The 27107-nt window shown below is 38.1% G+C and overlaps 1 protein-coding gene across 1 annotated transcript in view; it reads right to left on the bottom strand.

Moving 5' to 3' along the window:
- The window catches only part of LGR5 (leucine rich repeat containing G protein-coupled receptor 5), an 86845-nt gene that overhangs the window by 18021 nt on the left and 41717 nt on the right, over nt 1-27107 (bottom strand). The window contains exons 3-11 of the mRNA XM_048941128.1: nt 20690-20761; nt 18996-19067; nt 9120-9335; nt 6617-6688; nt 4425-4493; nt 1547-1618; nt 626-697; nt 457-525; nt 247-318 (exon numbers count right to left, since the gene is read on the bottom strand). Of these exons, the coding sequence (XP_048797085.1) occupies nt 247-318; nt 457-525; nt 626-697; nt 1547-1618; nt 4425-4493; nt 6617-6688; nt 9120-9335; nt 18996-19067; nt 20690-20761 (786 nt within the window). The remainder of the gene's footprint in view (nt 1-246; nt 319-456; nt 526-625; nt 698-1546; nt 1619-4424; nt 4494-6616; nt 6689-9119; nt 9336-18995; nt 19068-20689; nt 20762-27107) is intronic.

Raw genomic sequence — 27107 nt, 5'->3', positions numbered from 1 at the left:
TAAAAAGATGAAAATTAATGATCTTTTTCAGCAGTGCGTGGGAATTACTGACAGGTATGTGGAATACGAACTGTTGGAGGATGGTATTTTTCAGTAACATTTGGGACTTGCTCCCTGCTCTGATTTCTGTGCAGTAACGTGATACACAAAAATAGCAGCGATGGGGTAATTTTGAAACCATAATGATTTCATTTGCTCATTGATCTTTTTTATTAATGTAAAGTTATTAATCATGCAGAAACGTACAGCACTTGGAGGTTAGGTAGCTGGTCACAAGCTGATCTGGGGAGAGAGGTGATCTGTGCTCCTGTGAGTGTCCTATTGAGAGAATTTGTAAATAAATAAATACATAAATAAATAAATCAAAGATTGCAACACAAATGCTTATTTTTGGGACATTCTTTAGAATAAATATCAAAAATACAAACCAAAGAAAAATACTCCTCTACTACTTACAAACTCTCCAGACTTGTAGTCCCAGTCAGATCAGGAAACTCTGTTATCTGTGAGGCACCATTTAAAGTCCTAGAATTTAAAACACCGTTTCAATACAATTGCAATGAGGAATTTGAGGGACACCTCTAACGTTGCAACTGAAGACAATTTAAAGAAATGAAACACATACAGAGTTCTGAGTTCTGGTAAGTTTTGAAAAGCAGATTTTCCAACAAGCTGGATGGGGTTATCATAAAAATGTCTGCAAAAAGAGAGCAAAAAAGGCATCTTATACACAATGTCATACACAGTGTTATACAAATAACACATACACAAAATATTACATGGAATATTTTAAAAGATTCAAAACACATTGCATGATTACAATATATACAAATGAGTAATCTCTGTATGCTCACAGACATTTTGTGCACCTGTGGGCCTTTTCTCACCTGCTAGCTACGTCCATTAAGTATGCTTTTAATACTGAAGTATTCATTTTTCCTGGATTTAGAACCAGAAGCCTGCCATTTCCTCTTTCTCCCAGAAAGATTAAAATTCAAAGATGAAGAACTTTATTGTGACATACGACAAAATTGATGGATGAAGAAAACAGAATTTCTCATATTTGGATAATGTTGTCCATCCACAGCAGTGGAGTACCACTGCACTTGTAAATGAATATTGCTTTTGCTCATTAAAAAAATGCTGCTCAAAACTTGTGGCTATTTTTCTTACATTCATTTTACAATTTCGTACACTGAGGTTTGCCAATTATATGTATTCTCATGTAAATAATGAGAATTGAGACTGGAATCCATCACGAGTAATTTTTCTATATCTTCTACATTGCCAGCAATACTAAGAGACTTACAAAGAGTGGTTCAACTGAAAGGTCAATGATGAAGTATTGGTACTCACTCCCTTTAAATAAGGCATGCAAATTGCCACACTTTTCATAAGGCTAGAAAGATATAAGCTTTTCACTTGCATTATTATGTGCTACACAGTGCATTCACAAGAAGATATATCAGACAAATAGCAACAAACATGGTACTTAATACCATATTCTCTTACACAAAGTGTCATTGAATAAACTGTTACCACTTACATTGTAATAAGTGATGGATTACCTACAAACGCACGCTCGGGTATCGACTTGATGTTGTTGCTATGAAATCCTCTACAAAACAAAAAAATGGTTTACATAGTAAAGAAAAGGAATGAGAAGGCACAATTTGTATTCACAATACACAACAATTTCTTTGACTGTAGTAAGGAAAATGTCTGTGTGTAAATATATGTTTTTGCTTTCTGGGGTAAGACAACTGGTAAAAGCAAGAGCAAAAGAACAAGTGAAGAAATGTATGGAATTCAGCACTCTTCTACACAAGAAATGCCATGCAGGTGAAATAAACAGCAAAATAGCATTTTAAAATTCAGATGCTCACAGCAGGAAACCGTTTCATAGCTGTATGTCATGTAGGTTATGTATATGTAATGTACATATAGACATTGAATAGTACATATGTACATGTATATATGTATCCTCTCCTATTTGTTAATTTGCATCTATTCCATTTACTGTGATAATAATGAATTACACAAATTTATAAAGTAAATGATTTTATACATTATATTGTTGAGTCTCCTACAACCCCATTGTTGAAATATTTTAGATGTAGAAATGAACAAGCTGTCCAATGTGTCTGCTGGATAGGGGGCCAAAACTTGGTCTCATCATTAATTACTGGATTTTATTCATATGAGTACTTCTCCATTGTGAAAAACAAAAGAAACAACTAAGGTTTCTAAAGAACAATGATGATTTGTGTGGGAAACTCCCATTAGTTCAGTCGGGTATGAAAAGGGCTTCCCAGATTAAATTTATATATTTAGAAAGCCTCAAATTGTTCACTCATGCAGGCACACTTGGTCATTACTTCAACAGGTTCCACATTACTGGTTTCACTTGTTTAGTCACCGTGCTACTGCTGATGAGACAGAACAAGGCTCTAAATCCCTTGTTCTTCTGCACGCCATAAAAACTGCATCCATGCAGACACAGATTCCAAGCAATATGAGGATCCCATTTCATCTAGAACCAGTGAACAGACTGGTTTTGTGGATGCACTGAATGGGATTCCTTGTACAGAGAAAGGCAAAAGAAATGGCGTGACAGGACAGCGTCTGGCCCCTCATCACCACTGACATGGTCAGAGTGTGGGAGCAGCCCCATCATCAGCCAAAAGGAAATTGCAGTGCATTTCTGTAAAACAGAGTCTATGGTACTTCTGAGGTCTGACTGGGCATGAGTGATCATGGCTATAGCTCATATCCTGTGCACTGCGCCTCAGCAATGTACCTCATCTGAACCAAAGGTGAGTTACTGCTTGTCAGTTCACATACTGAGCAAAACAGCTTAAATCTATCTGCACTCCTGGGTAAGGACACTATAGTAAGGCCACACTGGGAAAAATGTTTCACAGGTATCTTCAAAACCTAACATTTATACCCATTCTGGAGAGAGAACTGCCCCTACAGTTGATAACACCAAGGGCAGAGCATCTGGGACTTGTATAGCTCTGCCTTGATGGCTTGCTCTTTCCAAAATGAGAAAAAAAAAAGCCATGGTTAGTGTTTTTAGTCCAAGCACAGATTCTGAGAAAGAGAAGAGGCCTGACCCAGAAACACCTTAGTAATGTAGCCCTGCAATAAACTGAATCTTTGTGGCCCTGGGTTCCTCCTGCTGAGAACAGAAGGAACCCAATGAGAGACACCTCATGTTTTTAAGATCAGCTTCCAGGGCCAAGCAAAACACTGATGTACGGTCAGGTTCTGTGCTGGATTTGGAAATTCAGGTTACAATTTAACACTCCAAAGATTTCCTGTGCAGAGGAGCTCAGCTGACACAAGCAGTTTGATACCTAGATGTGAGATCCAATGGGGTCGAGAAATCTCAAGCACATCAGGCAATTTGCTGGACTGGACAAGGTGCATTTACTGCAAACCTAGGTTATCCATATTTGGCTACTGACTCCAGTGGTCAGAAGAAAGGCAGTTCTTCAAGGCCACTGGATTTCATACCAACTATTTTAGGCCTCAGGAAACAGAACAGCAGCTGAGAGTAGCTGGACTGAAAAACTCACAGCCTCGCAGAGCCACGCTCTTGGGCAGCACAGAAAGCACTGACCTGGAGTCAACACTGCTTGGGGGTTCCCTGCTTCCAAAAAAAATCCCAGCCTCAGAAAGTGGCGTTATTATGAGTGATGCAGTAATACTACAACTGTGTCAACTGTGTCAACTGTGTCCAGCCGCTATACGATCAGCTAGTTTTTGTAAAATCTATGCTGATGGTACATGCAGAGTGGCAAGTACTTCAAACTGAAAGAACTCTGGACATACATACTGTTGGACACATCATTTTAAAATGTGTGAATATTTCATTCATTCTTTTATAACTCAGCTGTTTCTTACAATAAACTTGGCTGCCTTCATTTCATTGTTGATGTCATTTAAGAGAAACTATGTCTGTGCATCCACAAGTGTTTTGTTTACAACATTACAAAGGACTATTTAAGTTGAAAAGAGAATGCTTTAATTTAATGGGGGAGGAGGGATGGAAGAAAACATTTAAACTTGATAAGCCAGTAAGAGGGCCATGTTTTTTCCTTAGTCTAACAGATTGTGATATTTTGGATTGCTTGGAAAGAACAATTGTTGTGTTTGGGACTCAAAATAAATTAGCTGTGTTCCAAGGATGAAGTTCTTGAAGAAAATTTACTGCACAATGCAGTATAAAAGTTGTCAGAACTTGAATGCTCTAAACTGCATGTTGAAAATTATCTTTTATGCATGTTGGCACATTTATTAGCTTTTCCTAGGATATCAGATTTTAGGGATTACTGACAAAATCACCAGCATTAAGAAAATAATCAGTCATACACTAGACAAAACATTCTCCATCCTAATATAAATGCTGTACTTACAGTTCTTTTAGGTTTGTTAGTGTCCTGATAGCAGTGGGGAACTCGTCCAGACTGTTGTAATTTAAATCTCTGTGTGAAAACAGATTGTGTTATTTAGGTTTTGTGTTACGTCAGGAATAACTGAATTGTTGGCATTTGTAATGAAATACCATTTTTCATGCATTGAATGAGAGACGGATAGCCCAAATCCAGGAAATCTTTAAAGTGCACGGATGTTCTGTAAAAAATCTGTTTAGGTCACATTCTCATTCTTATTTTTTGTATCAAGAGGGAAAACATACAATAAACCCAACTTTATCATTAACCGTATTGTTCAATTTAAGCTTTGGCAGTACTCACATGGAGACTGTTTCTAACCATACAAATTGTAAAAGCAGTAGTTTAGCTAGGGTAGTGACCTTTGCTTTAAGAACTGCTCGTGCTGCAGTGGCAATTAGACTTCATTATGGTAAAGTGAATGAACTATACACATACTTCTGCCTTGAGCAAGACGTGTGCATCCTTTAGTATTCAGGAGACACCTGAAACTAAAATTGAGATGCGCCTGCTCCCTGAGCAGTGCTTTCTGAAGAATATAGTCTGAAAAATTTGAGAAACAGCCTTACGGAATGGGCAAAACAGAAATCACAGTTTACAATAGATGGAAATTGAAACAGTATCAGGCTGAAGTAATTCAGGCAGGAAACTGCTGTCTGAACTCAAGGAGGCTTTCCTTCCTGCTTGTAAATCTCTCTCTCCCACTTATTGACAGAAAGAGATTACAGGCAAGCACAGTTCTGCTTTGCCCTGCAGTGATAAGTGATTTCCAGACTTATGCATCAATGCAAGCAAATGATCTTAAAACTGACCTCCATAGTTTATGCTGAGATCTCTTTAGATTGTCTTGAAACTACCTTGAAACTGGTCTATATAGTACGCAAGTAGTAAGCTTGAGGCAAGTGCTACACTCTCATACTGCAGTGAAGAGACTCCACCTATATCCATTCCCAGATTCATGACTGCCTCTGAGTTTTCATCTCTTTCATACCAGGTGGCTGGGACTGGGTTTGCAATTACTTATTCCATTGTTCTTTTTTTCCCCCCATTTTTGACCAAGTGCCATGTGAATCTCACTTAAAAAAACACAACAAACTATTACATTTTCCCTCTCTCTTTCCTGTCCCCCTTTCCGGTGCTACATTAAGGGACTTCCTTTCAACTCACAGCAGACTAAAACTCAAAATTGTAAAACTGCATTTCAGTTTGAAGGGATCAGTGCAGCTGAAACTCGGGAATGAAAAGAGAAAGAAAAAAGGTCAAAATTTCTTGCTTTCTGGTGTTACTGAAACATGAAAGTGAGCAGTACATACTTCTATGGACAAGAAAGAAAATAGTTACCTTTAGACTAGCATTATTCAGATTTGATATTTTGTCTATTTGTTCCTCAGATCTTTATCCTCTGCCCTGGTTAGGTGAAATCTCTAAAATCTCTGAGAAGGATTTAGCTGATTGTGGCAGGTGGTAGAGAAGAAGATACACAAGCTTTTACTGTTCCTGCAGCATTTTGGAGTTCTATTACCTACTCTAGCAGATAGATACGAACAGAACTTTGACAAAAGCTTGAGGCGACTTGAACCCTTATCAGTGTTATTCTTCAGCAAAGCTCTTTAAAGACATGATCTTGGACACAACTGAGATATCTTTCCTTGTAAAACACACATGATTCAAGTATTTGGCATTTTCTCTTCTTCTAGGGATAAAAAAAAAATAAAATTATATGATTTCATAACCCTCTTCTATGGCGAGACAGTTTCTTGGTGGTATATCTTTTCACTCTGACAGTTTCCCAATCTGGCCTTTAAGTTTATTGATTAAACAAGACAAATAAATAGTACTAAACTAGACAAACACAACTGCTCATGAATAGCCACTTCTTTTTCAATGCCCAACACAGTTCTCAAATGTCCTTTAAACAATTTATCAACTGACAATGCTTATTAAAAAGGCAAGCTGATTTTTATTGTCAAAAATACTATCTGCCATATAGAGGTATTGTAAACGATCACTTAGATCCTGTAGTGACTAGACAAGCCAAAAAACACCTTTAGCTCTTAGGCTATTTTTATTCTTTCAGAATATTAATGAATATTTTCCCCTGGGGGGAAAAAAAAAGAAAAAAAAAGAAAAAGGAAACAAATAAGAGGTCAACTCACAGAGTCTCTAGGCTGTGGAGCCCATCAAAGCATTTCTTTCCCAGGGAGTAGATTCTATTGTTATGGAGATGTCTGCAGGGGAACATTAAGCACACAGTCAGGAAAGCACATTGCCCACAGTGGACTCAAGCAAAACATTTTGATGCTTAAATCAAAATAAACTTATTTTCAGGCATGCACCAATTAAATGCAAGTCATGCTTTTGCAAGAGTGTGTAGAGGAGGCACTTTCACTGCCCCCTCTGCTTTCTCCTGACATCACTCCACCCATGCAGCATTCAATTTGGTTCCATAGAAGGGATTTGTTTTACAACCATCTACATGGCTCAGAAAGGGCATAACCTGAAATTTTAGAATGGGTTTTGCACATTAAATGTTGTGAAATTGTATACATATTCTCACACGTTATTAATTAACATGTTGCCTTTAGAACTGTGGGTGGTGTTCACTTGGAAAACCTATACTCAGAGGCTGTTAGCGGGGATGGCACAGAACACCAGGTGAACAGAAAGATAATAAGGCAGAAACAACCATTAGCCTTGCAGAAAGAAGACACAAAGCCATAGGACAAGGAGTCATAGCTTCACTGAGATGAATGAACTCATCAATTTTTAGAGCTTTAATTTGCTCTTCCTTGAAACTGTAAACACCTGTAGGTCAACACTTCTCAAATGTTCAGCCCTGAGAGTAACTGCATGTTTCATTCCAGTCCAGCCCTCCCATGTGAAGGACCAGAATGCTGCCTACTTCTAAGATTTTTATACTGACACGGAAAAAATCAATCTGTGTTAAGCTCATTAATGGGAGTATGTACAATTTAGTGCTATTTAAGCTGACTTTTGAAGAGGATGCATTTTTTTGCAGCAAACTTCTACTTTATTCTTCACATTTCACTCTCATAGTGGAGGAAAACTATGGGAGTAACACTTCAAAAGAAAAGATGGATTGTGATTGAGGAGCTGCTGGTTACATACCCGTTAATGCTTTGTTCTGCTCTGAAAATAATTTTAAAGATCACAGAACCTAGAGACATTCAGTATCTCTGTCCATAAAAAGCAAGGTTCCTGATAGCAAAATACAAATGCTTTGTAGGTTTCCCCCTTCCTAGGAAAAAAATTAATCATTTTTTTAAATGACTACACTGAGCTGTAATGTTTGAGTTAGCATGAAGAATGTCTACAAATTCCACTTCAGTTTGGATTGCTAGTGGTGGAGCTTCAAAGCTGTGCCAGACGAACATGCATATTCACACACAGCTGGAAATTTGCCAGAATGAATAGAGTAGCAAACAAAAGAAAACATAACTGCACACGAATATTTTGATGAGGCAAAAATCAGAGAATCATAGAATCACAGAAACCTTAGAATTGGAAGGGACCTTTAAAAGCCATCTAGTCCAACTCCCCTTCAATAAATAGGAACAAGTAGATCATAGAGTCTGATCTAGCCTCTCCTTGAAAGTCTCCAGTGATGAGGCATCAACCACATCTCTGGGTAACCTGTTCCAGTGCCTCACCACTCTCACTATAAAAGACTTTTTCCTTATGTCTAATGTAAATCTACCCTATTTGAGCTTGAAACCATTTCCCCTTTTCTCTCACTGCAGGCCCTGCTAAAAAGTCTGTCCCCTTCTTTCCTGTAGCTCCCCTTTAAATACTGAAAGGCCGCTATCAGGTCACCTCACAGCCTTCTCTTCTCCAGGCTAAAGAGCCCCAGCTTAGCATCAGATGTTGCAAATAATGAGGAATAATGTAATTATCAATCAATATGAAACCCAGGAGACCAGAAGTAAGCAGGTCAGATCTAAAATATGGGAACCTAAGTGAGCAGAAGCAATCAGGGAATAAAGAGGTCATTTTCTCCTGGCCTTCCTTATATGTCCTCCTGTCTCCGCATTTCTGGCAGGGATCTAGAGAATGACATTCAGGACATTCTCTACCTTCTCAGCATTACTGAGATGTCTAGGAATTTGGTTAAATAACAAGTCTATCCACTCCTCTATCCACTTTCAATGGAATGGGACTGATACTCAATGTAAACATAGGGCAAGGATTGTGCACTACAAGGCAGCTACTGCACACCTGTAATTGGTGCTCTATACGTTTAAATGAATGTATTAAGCACTAGGCAGACTTGATGAATACAATACTCAATAAAGAACCCTGAAATGTGCCAGGTTCAATGGTTGCAGTGGGGTTAGAATATGCTAAAATACGCTAAGTATCTTACAGACTATAGTTTCAGATAGGTTGTAATTCCTGACTATATTATTTTCTCCTTAATAATACTGACATTTTCCAAAGTATCCTGAAATAACTTCTACTCCTCAGTTTCCTCCTTAGAAAAAAAAAAATAGAGGCTGAGCTAACCCAGGTATGCAGCTATTTAGGTTGTCTCAAGTAACATGTAAATTAAACATTGTATTTCAAGTAATTAATCACAAGGAGGTCAAAGCCCTTCAAAGAAGCAGAGATTCTGGCTAAAAAGCTATTGATAAAACTTACAAAACTACCAAACTGGAGAGGTTTCCAAAAGCATAGTCCGGTATGTAATGAATTTTATTCAGTGCCAGTGTCATTGCCTGAAGTGCTGGTAAGCTTCTAAAAGCTTGGATGGGTATTTCTGTCAAGGAATTATCGTCTAGCCACAGGTGCCTAAGGGAGACCAAGCCATTGAAGCAGTTGGGGGGCACATAGTTGATGTGGTTGGCATCCAGGCGTCTAGGAGAAAAAGAAATAAAGAAAATTGATTCAGAGAAAAGAGCAGTGGACTTTCACATGAAACTATCATCAAGAACACAATGAGGATAGGCAGCATTTGTCACATCAGTTCTTCGTTTCCCAGAGATTCTGGATTTCTATCTTGTTTCCAACATTATCTCTGGGACTTCACATGGTGTTCACAAGTCTCCTAAGCAGCTGGCCCACTGCTCACAGCTCTCCATTGGGGTCTTTGGTTCACTGAGAGCATAGACTAATCACTTTTGAACAGAGCCTCTCTACGGACCAGTCACGAAGTTGTTTACCAATTATTTGAAAGTATGGAATAAAAAAATATAAGAAACTCAACATGATGCTCTCTTTCGGAATCTATAAATCACTGAGTTGTAGTGCTGAAAGCTGTTTTGGATTTTCAGATGCTATCCGTCACTTTTAAAAGCTAAAAATAAACATTATTTCTGGGTTTCTGCTCATGTTTTACTCCTTCTTAAAAGTTGAGTAGTTCAATTATTCTAATGAGCAACGAACGTAACATTTCTTAATAGAAGAGCAAAACGGTTTTAAACAGAGGTTGGTGTTGCTAATGCAGTTGATTCCCTTTGAAGTTACTTGATGTACTTCAGCCTCTGCAGAGCCAACAGAGGGAGCTCAGCTACATGTTGCACCTTCCCTGAGCTGCAGGTGATATCTTGCTTTCACACTTCTGCAAGAAGGGATTAAATCTATTTAACTTTTTGCAGATTAGGCACTAGAAATACTACGTCATAGAAGCGAATCTCTAAAACTTTTCTTGAAGATGTCTGTTCAGAAGAGTACAGAGATGATGAAATAAAAACAAATTTAAATAGAAGTTTTGAAAACACTATAAAAAAAAAAACAAGAACAAAAACACACACACAGCAAGGTACAAATAAGTAATTCTGTACAACTTAAATTTGTTCTGTTTGAGAGAAATGCAATACTCTCTGTGATGGGCATGATCATCTCTTTATTTAAAGCTGCTTCCTCATTCACAGTCATGTAAAACGTCAGGTCCATTCTATCTCCTGCCCTGTGCTCCTTCTACCTTCTGCATGAGAACAAATAATGAATGCGAAGCCTTCGTGCCAGGCTGGCAAATAACTGAGACAAGGTCAGTTGGAACAAATTTATAAAGTTCAGTGTCAAAGCCCCTGTACAATTAAATTTTCAATATAATAACTGACATGGCAGGCAGCAGAGACAGAACTTTCAAAATAATTCCAGGGTCGGTCAACAAATGGGTGAGGCTGGAAGTGTTTAGGAACAGTCATGCTGTACCTCCCCCATTCCCCAGGCAACAACTGTGCCATGCCTGTGTTTTCAAATAAGGTATAATTTGAATGATGAGGTTTCTTTGTGTTTGGTTAGATGTAAATTTCTTCCCTGTGTGATGCTGGTATGTAAACTAAGAACTTACAGTTGCATTAGTTTGACAGTTACACTGATTAAAGAATGGAGGCTTTATTCAGCCTAAATGTGTCACTGTGTGACAGTCAGCTTCTTGCTCAGTGCCAAGGCTGACTGTGCAGCTCCAACCTCCCAGAGGAGGACAGACTCCAGAGGAGTTACTCACAGAACTGCTGCTCATGTGGCAAAGCCAGAAGTCAGCTGTCTGTGTGATCCTGTGGCTGCAGAGGCAGTACTTCTGCTGTCCTCAGAGAGGTCAGGGTTTCTACCTTACCAACATTCAGGAGCAGATCAAGGAACCAATTATACTACTGAAGTTTCCAAGTATAAACCCACCATACTATGTAAGCAAAATAGACAACATAGGACTGCTGTAAAATAAATGAGATTCTAAGTAGCTTATTCCTTAAATAAACTTTGTAAGAAAATTTGAAACTACAATGATTTGCATTGCATGTCCTATTGCTGGACTATACACTCTACCAGTGCTCATAAGCACTGCCTCAAGTGCTCTTTTGTTATCTAATCTTTTTAGAATTTCCAAGTACCATTTTTCCCTCTTGCAGATAATAAAACATTTCAGTAGTGATTACGTTTCCTGTCAAACTGTAGGTAATGCACACTGATGTATAAAGCATTGATCAAAATCATTGCTTTCAGCCAATTGTTTCACATACGTTGATCAAAGTTTTGGCACTTTCAAAACTAAACCCATTAACTCACAAACACGACCCTGTTTATAATTGAAAATATATAGATAACATGGTGAGTTTGAAAGCTGCTATTATATTCCAGAGAGAGCCAATTTAGGAAAACAGAAAAGCTTGATCTTTTCTGATAGGCGACATGTAAATAAAGCAGACAGTATGAAATTCACCATGAGCTCACTTAAAATGTCCAAACCTTTCAAAGAAAATGCTTGAGCTATGTGGACTGTATCCCACTGGTGTTTCCTGTGGCATGCTGTGAATGCTAGGACCATATGCGTTATGTATGATGAAAAGATATTATTCATATAGGACTGAAAGCATGACTAATTCACTATTACCCTGAAAAGGGTGAAAGGTAGGTTTTTCCAAAAAGTTTTGATTCATATTTTTGGATCAATTCAATATGGACACCTAGCTTTATGCCACTGGTACGTCTCCACATGAATACACATATTTTTCCTTTCTCTGAGTCTTATCCCAAGAGTAAGCGCAGGTACAGCCTAGTGAAATACCTAGTGCTCAGGAAGATCCTTGAAGTCTTGTTGGTGAGTCTTCCTTCTTCATTCAAGGTTAAGTCAAATGCTAGGTATAGGAACAGGAAGGAAACTTCTCCCAGGTCATTTTTCCCTCTGAGATAAACATCTATCACATGGATTGCCTCTTTTTGCAAGGGATAAGGGACTGAACATAATGAAGGGACTGGACAAGAGGAAATTTACAACTACAGATAAAGAAGTCAAGAATACAATGCCGACAAAACCAAATGTGAAGGTCCTTCACGCAGTAGGCAGGATAGGCAAGGAACTGAGAGCATATGAGGATTGATGACAGGCACACATATAGCAGAAGGGCATGCTCCTCCCTCTCCTACCACTTTCTTCCTCCCCAGGTTCTATAGCACACAGGCATTGCTGAAAGCATGGAGCAATTATGAACAAGGACTGGGGAAAGGGCACGTCTAGGGGTGGGTACCACAGGAAGGAGAGTGTCAGATTGTGGTGACATGGACCCTCTCAAGGGTTTGCTCATAGGAGTTAGGTTAAAGCCACATGTAAGGAATGGCAAGAGTGCCATCAATACTGGCTTTCAAAAGTGAACGTAATGAAAATAAAGTTGGCTACTGTAAGCGTGGTTTCCCCAACATGTCCCTTTAAGCAGGATACCCCTTTCAATCCTCAGGGGAAAATGCTATTATTGTGAAAGCTTAATTACAATATGCCAGCACAGCAGTTCCCACAGATTTCAGCCCTTGTATGAGCTTGTACAGTAGTGATACAAGAAACCCTATGCAGCAACAGCAAGATTGAAAGAGGACAAAAAAAATCACAAGTCATAGTTTAGGAACATTTGTTTCTGCCCTGCTACTTAATCAAACACCATCTGCACATAAAACATGAGAAGGTCTCAACACCTCTGAGAGTTTTGATCCTTAGCATTTCTCTTTACATCCAAATACGTTGTTCAGGTGTATCCTGGATGGTGTGCCAGGACACTAGCATGTTGTATAACACATATCACACATAACACATAACAAATATCCAGTTACAAAGCTTTTTTCTTTTTTTTTTTTTTTCATACTTAAACTAGCCTCAAAGCCCCAAAAGCGGGAAAAAGTGGGGCCAGCAGGAATTGTTGGGTCATGCTAGGAACCTGGCTGCAGAACAGAGGTCCAAGACCAGACATCTTGTGTGTCTGGGAATGTTGCCAGTAACCTCCACTGGCCTCCCAAAGCAGGTGGCTGCATGCAGGATGCTGACAGGATGGCCCAGGTCTGTACGAGCTGCCAAGTGGCCCCAGGTAACCACTCAGACAAACCCCATCTGGCAGCAGTCAGAAGCCAAGGACCCTTCTCACAGGGCAGCAGGGCAGGTGGTCATGACCAGTGCTTTGGAGCACTCCTATGCCCTGTTTGCCCTGCTAGACTGACTGTGGTAATACTGTGTCACCACATGATGCTCACGTGGACATTCTTGTGTATCTGATTTGAACCTGACATGGCTGATCACTTTAGCACTTGGCCTTCTCGTTCTCCTCCCACAGGCAGTGCATGTCCTGGTGGGATCCAGCCACACAGAAAGATTTCTCATTAGCAGTTCTGAGGTTGAGAAATGTATCTCTTTACGGGTATGATTTAAAAAAAAAACCAAAAACAAAAAAAAGCAACGCTTTACAAGATTGCTCAGCAGACAGGAAGGAGTCAGACACTGAGTAGCTTCTGCTGGATGCAAGAAAACATCACTCAGCGGCCTGGAACTGCTGACCCAGTTTAGATAATTGTACCCCACTTTGAAAGCAGTCTGACCCTACAGCTGGTTTTGTGGGGACTGGACTCAAATATTTAGTGGTAGCACAAACAGACTGGGGATTCTTGCATGTCTGTCCTCCTCCTGGCTGTTTATAAGGCTGGAAAAACGTGTGACTGAGAAGGGCGCTCTGACACTGCCCTGGCACTCTGTGATTTAGTCCTTCTTTCGTTATCTAGTGTGCCCTAGGGTTCTAGAAGCTCACGTAGATAAAGCATGAAGTAAAAGGAGACTGTAGCCATGAGTTTTGAGACATTTTTGTGTATGTGTACAGTTGTATGCATGAGTACACACAGCCTTGATTCAAACGGTGGGAAATTCCTCCATAGGGAGCTTGAGGGTAACTGTTGAGGTACTGGGTTTCCTAAGAAGGATAAAGCCTTCTGTGGGCTTCATTATCATGGGGTGTGACATGAGAAACCACAACTGAAGCTCCTGTCTTTTCATGAAAACAGTTCTCCTGGGAGAACGTGATTTCATCGAAGTTGCTTGGTCTTTTAACTAAAAATCAGGATTATTAACACACAAAAAAAACCCTGTTTATAATGTTAACACTTTTGAAAAAAGGCATTTTAGTTTTAAGAATGGACTGGAGGCATCTCAGAACTCTGTATTATCAAAATCTTCAACTCCTTTTTCAGAATAAGAATTTCTTTTAAAAAGTCAAATGTTTAGAGAAGCAGGGAGAAGGAGATGAAAAATCCATTTTCTGACCTGTTCCAGCCAAGCAAACTATTAAGAACAGCCAAGATTATTTCTAGCTCAACTTTCATGTAAAAATGCATCATCATAAAGTGCTCTGCACATAGCAACATATTTTAAAAATAAAACTGAAGTGATATATAAATTCTGTCAGAAAGTTAAACTTACTTATACTATTTTTTTTCATCCTGTATTTGTGAAGACAAATCCATGTGCTACACTAAATTCCAACTTTTCAGGTTTTCAGTGGAGAAAAAATGGTTTATTTTTTCCTCTACAATTGTTTCGAGCGCTTTGGAAGAGGTACTGTCTTGTATTCTGCTCAGTTTTCTACTACTAAAGTAGAAAATTAAACTAAATAAAGTTTTCTACTACTAAAACTTCTAAATGTTACAGGAATTCAAGCAAGTGGCATGTCTTACTGTAAATAATGCTTGTTTTTAAATATCCTTGCTGACTGGTTTAGCATGGATAGTGACATAATCTATTCTTGATTATCATTTCTCTCTGAAAATGAAATAGGAAAAGTTTCTTACTAACAAACAATGATTTTTAAACAAGAAAATAAATGGAATTAATCTGAATCTGTGGCATTCACTGCAAGGTGCTGCATTACAATAGTCCCAATAAAAGAGCAGCAGAAGCTTTGTTTCTCAGCAGTGCCAATTAGACTTCCCTCCTTTATTTACTAAAATGTACAAATGAAGATCTCCAACTTATCAGTTGCTAGTAGCATAAAATTTGTTTTAACATTCTCAAGGAAGAGATCTTAAAAAATAATTTGTGCATCACTGCCTGCTTTATCAATCCTTCTTGTTCAAAAAATACTGAAATGACAATTCTGGTACATAAGTGATCTCACTAGAAATAAAAACATCTATTTAAACAAGTACTTAAATTCAGTGAAAACAGTTGGTCAGAAAGCAAGCTGATGATTAATAGGTATATTTCAAAAATAAACCAGTAAATCTACATAAAAGGCTTTTGGATCAAACAGATATATTCAAAATCATTAAAAGCCTTCTTGATTTAAAAGCAGAGTGGAGATATTGGAGCTTTGGGAAACATAAAATCCAGAGACCATCTGCTTACAGTCAGTTCTACAGAAAAGTGAATAATAAGGGAGACAGCATTCAAGTGACACTTCAAACCCCGCTGCCAAGATCTAAGTTGTGACACCAGTCATTGTGTGTTGGCTGTTTTCAGTCATGGAATTTGAGAACTTACTTTCCTCTTCTTGGCTTAACAGAAGCAAACATCATTTGAATTGTTAGGGTTAGTAAACCAGATAATCTGCATTCATGACAAATTTCAAAAGGAAATTATAGCCCACATAAAATGCTGAACATGGAGATAAACACAGCTGTGGGCCAGCAAAATAAAATGGGAGGCATTACTTTCAGAACAGCCCTTGTATACAGCTCATATGCACACACACAAAATCACATACATTTTTATATAAAAATGATTTTAATGTAATCCTCTTCACATTCATTAAGGTATCAAGGTGGTTAGTATGGATTGCCTCTCTACGTGACTGCCCTTCTTGGGTGAAAATACAAAAGGCAGCTCTAAGCCCTGTCATCAGTTTTCAGGTTTTTGCAGCTTTGCTAACCTAAAGAGAAGAGTTAATGAGGCTTTCGAAAACCATGCCACCTGTTTCGTTAAACATAATAAACACAAGAAGTTGTTATCTTATAGAACTTGCCTTTGTGCAGGCTTTTAACCTCTTAATTACACCCCTGAAAAGACTGCTGCTATTTCAAAGGTTTCAAGAAATACTTCCTATTGTAAATCAGAAACCAATGCAAGAACCACCTTGTGAGCAGAAAATCCCTAGACTGTAAGAAACAAGAAATTGAATCTATGCACACCTTTATCTGACAAGCACAACCCAGTTAAAGCAAACAAAAGAATAATAGTTTTCTTTCCCTCAAAGAGGTCTCTTTTGCCAGTGATCATCTTTCAGCTGATAGTAGCTTTTCTGAACAAACCTGTATCATTCCATCTTAGGACTGCTATGCAGCTGACTAAAAGTTTATGCTGATCACCCCTATTCTTAGTCTGTCTCAATTTTGTCACGAAATATCAGCTCTTAATGCAGACTACACACTGCAACTACGTTTGGTTCACTTCTTCAGCTTCTTCACCTATGGAAAAGAATATCTGCAGAAAAGAATGAGCGAGACTGTCATTCTGTTTGGAAACTGTACTGGAAATTCAACAGCCTCTTTCAGAGCAACAAAGGAACCCTTGTTTGCTTGGCTTATCGTGTTTTGGTCCAGAATGTGTATAGAATGATGTGATCTCAGCAAGATTTTTTTTTTGTTTGTTTAGCAGAAAGAAATCTAATATAGTCAGCAGACCAGCATTTTCTCATGACTTTTTAAAAAGATCAAAGGAAAGAACTGCAACCTCAAAAGTATATGGCTAAGATATTTCAGTCTGTCTGGTCAATAAAGAAAAAAAGGTACAGACCAAATAACAATTTATAAGATAATTAATTCTTAAGGCTCTTTCACCTTTACAAACCTTAACGAATGCTTTGTATATTAAGGAGGTAAGTATTGTTTGAGACAGACATAAGAACTTGGGAGCTAAAGTAGTATAATGTGTGCCTGTGTGTGGGTAAGTTATACACCGACGACAAAAGTTTGCTAGAAATTGATTCATTATTGGATTTCATCTGAATTGAATGTGTGCAAAAGATGTGAACTTTCTGGTAGAACTTCTTTACACACAAAAAAATAAGAGAACATGTTTAGCACAGTATGCTTCCCAATCAGTAGATCTCAGCTAATGTTTATTTATGTCCAAAGAACATGCCTATTTTCAATCATCTAGAGATTTCATGCTGCTCATTCAAAGTTAGCACATACTTTAGAAAATTTAGCCATCTTTTTTTCTTGTATCAAGTGACAATGACATTCTTTGGATAATTTAGAAACAGAATTTATTGTGCATCCTATGTGGAGACAGCAACAGTGGCCTTGTAATTGCAAAATGTGAACTCCAGGTGCAGCAGAAGGAACTAATGATAATTAATTCACTGAATAACAACATGGCAGATGGATTTCAGTACAAGAAGATGTAAAGTTAGGCCTACGAGGTGAAGGAAATTCCCACCTGTCAAGACAAAATCCTGAATAACTCTTAACATGCTAAGAAAATCATGTCTTGAAGTTGCACTAAGTGTAAAAAGTAATGCTCAGTGTTCAATAACAGTTAAAACAATTAAACAAAGAGAAGTTTGGGGGTTAGCAGGAAAACACGTAACAAAAAAACCTCCATAATTTCCCTCTGCAAATCCAGGCTGTATTCTATGCAGGTCTGATTCCTCCTTGACTCGTCTCAAACAAAATATAGAAGAGCTGGAAAAAAGTTCAGTAAAGAGTAACAAGGATGACCAGATGAAGGGAATAGTTTCCACATGAGAAAGAATTCAACAGTTGTAACCATTGGAGATGGGACAGAGGTACATAAAATCTAGGATACCTCAACAAGGAACAGCTGTTTATAACTTCTAGCGTCTGCACCTATTAGCATCTCTACCATAAACGTGATAGTAAATTCCAAGCAAATAAAAAAAGGTACCTCATCACAGAGTTAGCTGATCAGCAGATATGCTGCTGTGGAAAATAATGGGTGTTACATTAGCTCAAACAGCAATTGTACAAGCTCACAGAAGAAAATCCTCTAAGAGCTATCAAGTTCAAAGAAGCCGCTCAGCAAGTCCTTGAGCACCAAGCTTTGGCAGTTGGGACAGTTTACCAAGGGAGTATTATTTTATTTTTCGCCTGACCTTTTAGTTTTCCTTCAGTATCTGCTACTGAAGGTCTAATAGGGCTAGATCAGCTTTTAGCACGATGTGGTACAACCACTGTTAAATCATGAGGCAGAAGCACATCAAAATAATTTCATTCATACCATGGAACAGCCAATCCTCACTCCTAGTCTAGGAAATCTGGCAGGAGTTCTGTTAAAACTGGAGCTTGTGGACTGAGTCAGCATGACCCAGTCAAGAACTATAAATACGGAGATCTGCCTGTAGCATAGAGTATAATTAAGGGTCCTCCAGTACACTTTGTTTCATGAGCTAATAGTGTTTTCCATATTGCTTAAAAAGAAAAAATTAAATGATAAAAAAATCAAGGGTGTTATTTGGGATTCTTTCTTTTCCCTTGTAAAGAGCCTTAACAAGAAATCATGGGAAAGACTGATGCTCCAGGGACCATATTCTTCTTGACAGACAGAACGTATTGCAGAGCAAGTCTTCTCAGGTGGTGAACCAGTTTATAACACTGCAAGGAAACTGCCAATGTCACTAAATTACTGGAATGAAATCAGTCATTTTGATTTTTAACTTAGAGTACAATTCTTTTGAAAAGCATTTCAAAGAGATTTAAAAGAAGAAATAGGTTCAAGACATTACTGAGCGATATAACAGGTAATTAATAGGTAATCCTGCATGTTATTGTTAATACAAGCTCACATGTTGATTTACCAAATATACTTACAGAGACTGCAGGCTGCGCAAGTTCTGGAGTGCTTCAGTAGGAACCTGGCGTAGTTGGTTATTCTGCAGCATTCTACATTTTGAGTAGCACAAAAAAACAAACCAAATCAAAACAAAAAAACAACAGAATCAACATGCTAAAGGTATTTTTTTTCTACTGCAAATTTTCTTCTAGGCTTACCTCCTTTCTACTGGTTTTACTTCAAAAATACAAGCACAGAAACAAACAATCTACACAAATGCTCCGTTCCCCTCACTCCTTTCAAAATGCTCATTCTCTCTCTTCAGAGCAAACGATTACATGCAGTACATTAACTCTGTCAACACACCAGCTTTAGCAGGACTTTCAAAGTAGGTGAGGAAGCTAACAGATGAAACCTTACTTGGTGTTGATAGAGCTTGAGCTCCGAATTGCCTCTAGTGATTATGAAATTGTCATCTGTATGTATGATTTCTTTTTCCTTCTTCAGTACTTCTGTTTCTTATTCTGATAAAGTTCTGACAGACTGACTCTTGAAATTCTCATGTAAGAAAAAGCTACTTTGGCCAGCACCATTTTTAACTGCACGAGCAGTTTATGATTTAGTTTGTAGAAATTTGTCTCAGTAACAACTGCTGAAAATTTCCCAATTAAATCAGTTTTCTCAGAAGGAAGTTTGTTAGCAATGACCTGATAAATTTATTTTCTGAGGCTGTTGCATGATTTAGCTTGCAAAGACAGAAAAATCTTTTAAATTCCAGGAGAAACTTTTCTTACCTTAGAATACATTTTCATTCAAACTGCCTAACATCCTTGTTTAGACCAACTTCTCCATTTATAAAAGGATTCTATCTGGGTAACACTGGAATAGTACATGTCTTCAAAATGAGGTATTCTCCGTGGGACATTGTAAATGAAATACTTTCTGGCAGGCCTGAAGCTCTGTGGGCCAACAAGAGCTACAACTGCCCAACTTAAGAGTAGATGTAATGGGTAGCTCTTTGTACTTCTTTCCCACCTAATATCTTTGCACTAAAGCTCAGTATGCTTTTATAGTAGCATCTGGCTTGGCTTGACACTGCCTAAGAGGTTGGCGTTCTTGCACATAAAAGAATTCCTGTGAACTGAAGGAAAAGATCCCCTTTTACAGATAGACAGTGACTTTTGGGCTGCTAATAGTTTTAGTAACTGTATATGTTGTCTCATTACTTCATTTCAGTCATGTTCTTAATAACTTATCTTAATTAGATTACAAAGAACAAGATACAAAATGAGAACTAGATTGTAAATTGTGGCATGTTCTACAATAATGATTTCTCTCCCATCTCTCAAGAGAAAGAAAAGGCAACATACCCCAACTTCTGTGTGATCATGAAAAGTCCAAATTTTTTAGGCCTGAACACAGAACTTTTGAGACAACTAAAGAAACTATGAACTGAACCAATTTTTACCTTTGATATTGTACAGAGACATCTACTTGATGAGCAAGTTGTTTTTAGAATGCGATTAATGCTTTCCAATCTTTGTGTTTAGGATATTTTCTATATGAAAAAACAAAGATTTAATGATGTTCATATGTATCTCACTTCAACTGAATTGTTCAAAATGAGCTGATCAAAATATGTAATTTACTTGATCAAAACTTCACTGGTTAATTAGTTCCCTGGAGCATTTAGGAAATCAGAAATATATCAAACAACACACAGTTTACTTACAGCACTTTAAGACTGAAAAGGCCAGCAAATGCTCCCTTAGGAATGTATGTCAAGCCATTTCCTGCAAGACGTCTGCAAAGTTTGAAAAAGGGAAAGAAAAAAGGAGTGAATACTTTTTCCCTTCATGTGGAATTAATTTGGTTGCTAAAAAGTGTAACACAGCTATGTTTGAAAGACTGATGCCAGAGGTAGTAGTAAAAGAGCCTTGTTTTGTCATTAATATACTTTTAAAAGCAAAATATCAAGAGGAGCTCTTAACTGTATAGTTGATTTACTGACAGCTGGACTGCAGAGACAAAATGCAAGTTCATTATAAATCAAGATTATGGCTTAAAATGGACAATTAATTCTTTGTAGTTCTCCTTTTAAGCACTAGAACAACCTCAGTAACTAAAATACAGATACACTAACAATAATCAGCATCAGGAGGCTTACAGGCATACACTTTTGGAATTATGTATATATGATGTCTGTGCACATTTAACTCAGCTGCATTAACTCATTTCCACATAATATCAAAATATATCCACATAGTAAAGAATAAAGTTCATTTTACAATAACAATACCCCAAACTTCTCTGTTGGTGGCATGACAGTGTATTTGCTATAATTTGTAGGTTTTTTTCTCTAATTCTGTTGTACCCTTCTTCTCAGAATGCCTCAAAATACTTTACAGACTGAGGAAAGTACAACAAATATCTCTGTAATGTATGGTACTTTGATAAAAAGAAATTAAAAAATAGAAGAAAGTATTATGTAGGATTTGTTCCTATGGAAGAAAGTCTTCACAGGTTACACTGAAAGTAATGCTTCCTATTTATTTCCACTGAAAGTACTACAGAGAGCACAATGGCACTGTTTGATAGAGCAAATTCTCAGCTACGAAACATTATTTTTCCACATAGTTACAAGCATTAGCTGTGCATTTTTACCAGTGATGAATAAGAGCCTGCATGCTGTGCTTGTAACAATTTGCACCAGCAGAGATGCCCCACTATCACTGTTGCCACTGCTGAAATGCAGCACCCACCATCTCACTCTGCTCACAACAGCTGCTTCATCTCCATAAATGTTTAGCAAGTGCTGATGAATGTCAGTGGGTACCATTCTTTTTGCATGGAGGAATTCATTGACACCCCTTTGCTTCATATGTACTTCCGTATCAGATGCCGTTGTGTCAGACTACTGCTCTGCTGCCATCTGTTGCACGGCAACAAAATGTAATGGAATATTGATGGGAAGATTCAACCAGTACTGCCATACCACCAATGTGCACCTCTGATGTTGTGGGCCAATATAATAAAATAGGAGGCACTGCCTTTGGGAGCAGCCCTCATATTTTTGATGTGAAGTGCCATTGATATGTTCCTCAGCAGTGGAACTGAAGAGCATCTTGCATTTACCCTCTTGACATTGCACTTCAACAGGAATGTGCCATGCCATGACACCTCTTCCAGCACCAGAAAACTGACTGGTTGGGGTGAGAGTCAAGTTACTATGTGTCAGTAGAGCCTTGCTTACTGCTCTTGGATGCCCACAACTGTGGGTTGATCTGATTTGATCACCCTATTATCAAGTGAAGCCAAGTAGAATTACTTGAAATTTCTCATCAGTTAAGATATTGTACATCAAAATTGCAGTTAGCAATTTCAAAATAGCTAGCATCAGGCCAGCTGATGTGGTGACAGAGATGACATTTGATTTGGCATTTGGACCCCTTAGGAAAGACCAGAGGATGAATTCCATCAAATGCCTTGAGCTGCCAGAGGGGAACCTATAGCACTGAAGTAGGCACCAGAGTTGCTAATCCTTTTCGTAGAAAGTGCCAGGTGCTTGGAACTGCAATCCCAAAGACCCAGCACTGACTGTTCTTAAACTTCATCTCCCTTTGAAGCTTATTTAGCCCAAGATAATTACAGAGTCCCGGGCACACTTGCACTTTAGACTTCTCTTCCACACAGAAAAATATTGGTCACAGTGGAAGAAAACATGACTCTAGATGCCAACACCAATGACTTTTTATGTATTATAAATTTGGGGAAAGCATCTTCCCTGTGCAAACAATTGCTGACTGGTGTGACCTTGTTCAGAGAGAAAAGTGCTCTTCTGCAGGGCTCACTAAGATAGAGCCACTGAGCTCACTGCTCACATGAGGTGCACCGGGGTCTGAGGTTCAGGCATCTGAGACCTGGGTATGTGCACCTGCACACCAGCAGACAGATCAGTGAGCAGAACCTGGCACACACTTGTATATACTGGATAAATCAGGCATGTACTAGAGTAGGCACTGGTTCTCTGAAAGCAAATACTGTTTGTGGATTATAGGCCAGCAAAAGTTAGAGATCTCTCTAATGCTGACTTCAGTTTACTATATAGAGTTTTGGAAAGACTACAAAATATTTAACCCTCTCAGCCTTTTGTACCGTTATTTTACTGATATGATTGAACTCTAGTCTTAGACATGAACCAGAAGAGGCTACAAAATTTTACTGAAAAAAAGACTAGGCACAGGTGGGAAGGAAGGGAAGAAAAATTTAGGTTGGATGTCAGGGGGAAGTTCTTTACGGAGAGAATGGTGAGGTGCTGGCACAGGCTGCCCAGAGAGGTTGTGGATGCCCCGTCCCTGGAGGTGTTCAAGGCTGGATGGGGCCCTGGGCAGCCTGGACTAGTATTAAATGGGGAGGTTGGTGGCCCTGCATGTGGCAGTGGGGTTGGAGATTCATGATCCTTGAGGTCCCTTCTAACCCTGGCCATTCTGTGCTAGGTTTCCACTTACTAAAAGTGTCTCACTGAGTATCATGGAGAGTTCAGTAAAACACAGATAACTGAACTCATATCTCTAAAGTCTCAAGCTGGCACTGTCAGGGCACCATCCTGTCTTAAAGAGTGGCTGTGTTGCAATAAATTTCACAGCTGTTGCAAAGCAAACTACCAGACACACTACATGTTCATACTGCTTCTTAGATCTGAAATATTCTTTATTTAAAAGGTTAGCTAAGAAAATTAGAGCTCTTTAAGCACTCTGGTATGGTAAGCATGCTCCTCCCTGCTTTAAATGCAGCACTGTGGTAATGTAATTGGGACACTAACCAGCTTTTTTTGTTTCGATGTGTAATACTGACTATTTCTAGATTAACAAGAAGTCTTTCTGTGGTAAGCCTTAATGCTTGGCCTTTTTTTTTTTGAAAATGGACAGTCATAATTTTTAAAATGGTTTTATGGAACCTGTAATAGTCAGAAAGAAATACCTATACACAGAGGTATTCATATACACGGCTCATTGGCATTCAGCACAGTTTTAATGAGACTGTACTGCAGAAAGTTATATTTACTTTTCCATGTATCTTTTTTTCCCTGTTTCCTTCTGTTGTCAGTTGTTGTGAACAAAAATCTGTCTCTCAGAGAAAATATCCTAAATTGCTGCCATTTTTATTATAATGCCCATTTGAATTATCCAGCCACCCACAACCACCATTAGAGCATTACTCATCTGCATGGCCCCAGCTTCACCATTCAGAGGAATGTCTGAAGTTGACAAACAGCTGTAAGCAAAGGATGCTGTTCCTGAGCTATTTGAATGATAGAATGATAGCTATCTGCACGGTTAAAGTGAGATGTAATTCCTCCCACCTTTTTCTTTTTTTTTTCTTTTTTTTTTCTTTTTTTTTTTTCTTTCCTTTTTTCAGATTCCAAATCTCATTTTGGATTCTGTTTCTTTCCCTGTTAAATCACAACTTTCTCAATTATAAAATATCTTGTCAATTAAATGTCTTTTCATTTATTAGAAGTCCACTTTAGATAGAGAAAACCACATGTTAATCTTCTATTTTGTAAGCAGAGCTTCTGTGTTTGTGCCTTATGAGTTTTTCAAGCCCCGGGTCGTTCTTTTAGCACTGCTTTGATTATTTTTCAGTTTGGAAAGAACTCTGACTGATTTTGTAGACAGTGATTACTGTCCTTTTATATGACACTCCTCTGCTTGTGTAGCAGAGGATCATGTTTATCACGTATAGCCCACCACATTTCAGCGGAGGACTAAATTAAATGTATCACATATGCCAAAATAGATGTATGTCTGTGCGGCTCTCTTACCAAGCAAACTGACAACATCAAAAAAGGTAGACTTCTGGCAACATTCATTTTCTATATAATGATGATGTCTGACCTCCAGTTACCAAAGTAAATTCTTTCTCATGACAATCCTTTTCATGATTTTCCATTGGATCCAAGTCAGGCAAACCACCTATCCATTCCCAGGATGCTCATAAGACCACTTCTGAACACTGGCACAATAGCAGCATCTTCCCAGCCCTTTGGAATTCCCCAGCATTGTGGGATTTGGAAAAAATCAGCAGTAATGATTCATTGGGCTCATTGTTTAATTCTTTCAATATTCTTGGATGGAAGTTAGCACACCAGTTATTTAAGACATACTGCAAAGCTCATTAAATTTGGCTTATTTGTTCCCAACCATTTTAATGCCTTCCTTCTGGATTTTTTTCTTGCTATTGCTGTGTTTCTATTCTCAGTCTTGGCATAGGGGAAAACAAATCCCCTTGTTGATTCTACAGGTATCTATCAAGCATCTGTCAGGGTTTACTCATCTCCATATCAGGGATTTTGTTTTCCATTACCCTAAGCTATTTCAGGGAAGCTGCCCAGTACTTTTACTGAACTTTGGATGGACTCTGGGTAGTGATTTCAGTCTGGATAGGTAAATATCGCTTTCCCTGAATAGATGAGGATGGACATCCTATCTGTTTCTGCAGTTTAGCATTTAGTTAATGATTTCTGAGAGGAGGAATAAACTAGCTTTTTAGTAACACATAACCAAATGGCTTCTACTATTAGAAGAACTCTAAATTTCAGTTTTTAAAAGTAAATTCTTTTCCAGCATTTCTGAGAGTTATTATTTTAGAAATATCACATTAAACTAATTCAGGCTCAAAGTTATCATATCTCTAACGAAAAGATAATAAAAAAAGTCAGTATTGCTGATTTTGGATGGCATGTACCTAAAATAGCTATACTGTTTTATAACTGGATTTAACTTACGCTGTTTCATTTCTTTTACTAATTAAGACAGAAATTAATGACAGCTGGAAAACGTATGGGGATGTGTCACTGTATTCTCTTGGTGCCTCTATTTGAGACTCTTGAAGACAAGATACTGGGCTACTTTCGGCAGTGGCAAAGGCTGAATTTCTATACTACTGCATATCTCTTTCTAAAAGATGCAAAATAAATGAGCTGACAGAAAAGCACACTGCTTCTATCTTTTCAAATGGCAGCAATTTATGAAGTATGTTTCAACACAGTTCAGCCCAGCTGGCAAACTCCACTTGGTGTTGGAATTGCTACAGTGCTTCAGGTCAGGTTCCTGGCCTAGCTCAGATCTAAGAAAAGGCATATATGGTGTCTCCTGTGAGTTTTGTTCATCTGTGTATCTCTTTTGTATATTCTGACATCTCTTGCAGTGACACAGTTCTGAGAAATGGTCATCCCCAACTAAGGAGAACAATCCTAAGACAGCACAACTGATAAAACATCCAAAGAAAGTTCTAAAAAAGATCAGAAAATTTTTGTTTTCCTTCTACTGTTGCTCATGTCTAAAAAGAACAGATTCATTCTTCAGAAAGAAGCAGATAAGTATGATGTTGTGACTGAACACAGTTAAGTATTTCCATTACATTTCTAGAAGAAGATTTTTTTTCACTGACTCAAAATTGCTTTGTGCTTGTATGTTTTCAGCATTGAAAGATACCTTGCCTGGTACCAAGCCTCTACTCATTGCCTTCTGGAAAGGGAGGTGAATTCGAAACACCAAAAAATCTCTGTAGTAATTGAACTGTGGCACTTAATAAAGAAAGCATCTTTTCAGTAGCCATTAGAAATTGTTGCAAACCTAACCAAGCTACTTCTCACAGTCTGCAGCAAGTAGTGACAGTAAAACAGAGGCAAGGGCTGCTTTTTGTCTTTGTCCAAGGTAAGATCTAGTTCAACAAATGCTGAACAAGCACCTGTAAAGTGCATTTCAAAATCTCTTACTATCAAAACTGTAGGAAAGAGATGAAAGGAAGATAGTAGTCTCATTGGGAAACAGCATAGATTTATATTAATTAACACTCATGCTGTATTCTAAGAGGATTAACACGACAGATTTTTCCTGAACAAATTACTGTTCAAGTCTTGCAAGGTGCAGAAATGCAGAACAGTAAATGTTGTTATGGATCTTGGTATGGCTCAACATATAGCAGAAATAAGCAGTACAAGAGTAAAACTCTTCTATTAAGAAATCAGAGATCTGTTCTAATTCTTACACTGAATAAGCACTGTTACGTAGAATTCCATTACACTCAAACTTATGGTAAATATATTGGACAATATATAAAGGACATGTTGAACAGTATATTAAAAG

The sequence above is a fragment of the Lagopus muta genome, chromosome 1, assembly GCF_023343835.1.
Source record: "Lagopus muta isolate bLagMut1 chromosome 1, bLagMut1 primary, whole genome shotgun sequence".
Classification (NCBI taxonomy): Eukaryota; Metazoa; Chordata; class Aves; order Galliformes; family Phasianidae; genus Lagopus; species Lagopus muta.
This window is presented reverse-complemented; position numbering and strand designations above follow the sequence as displayed.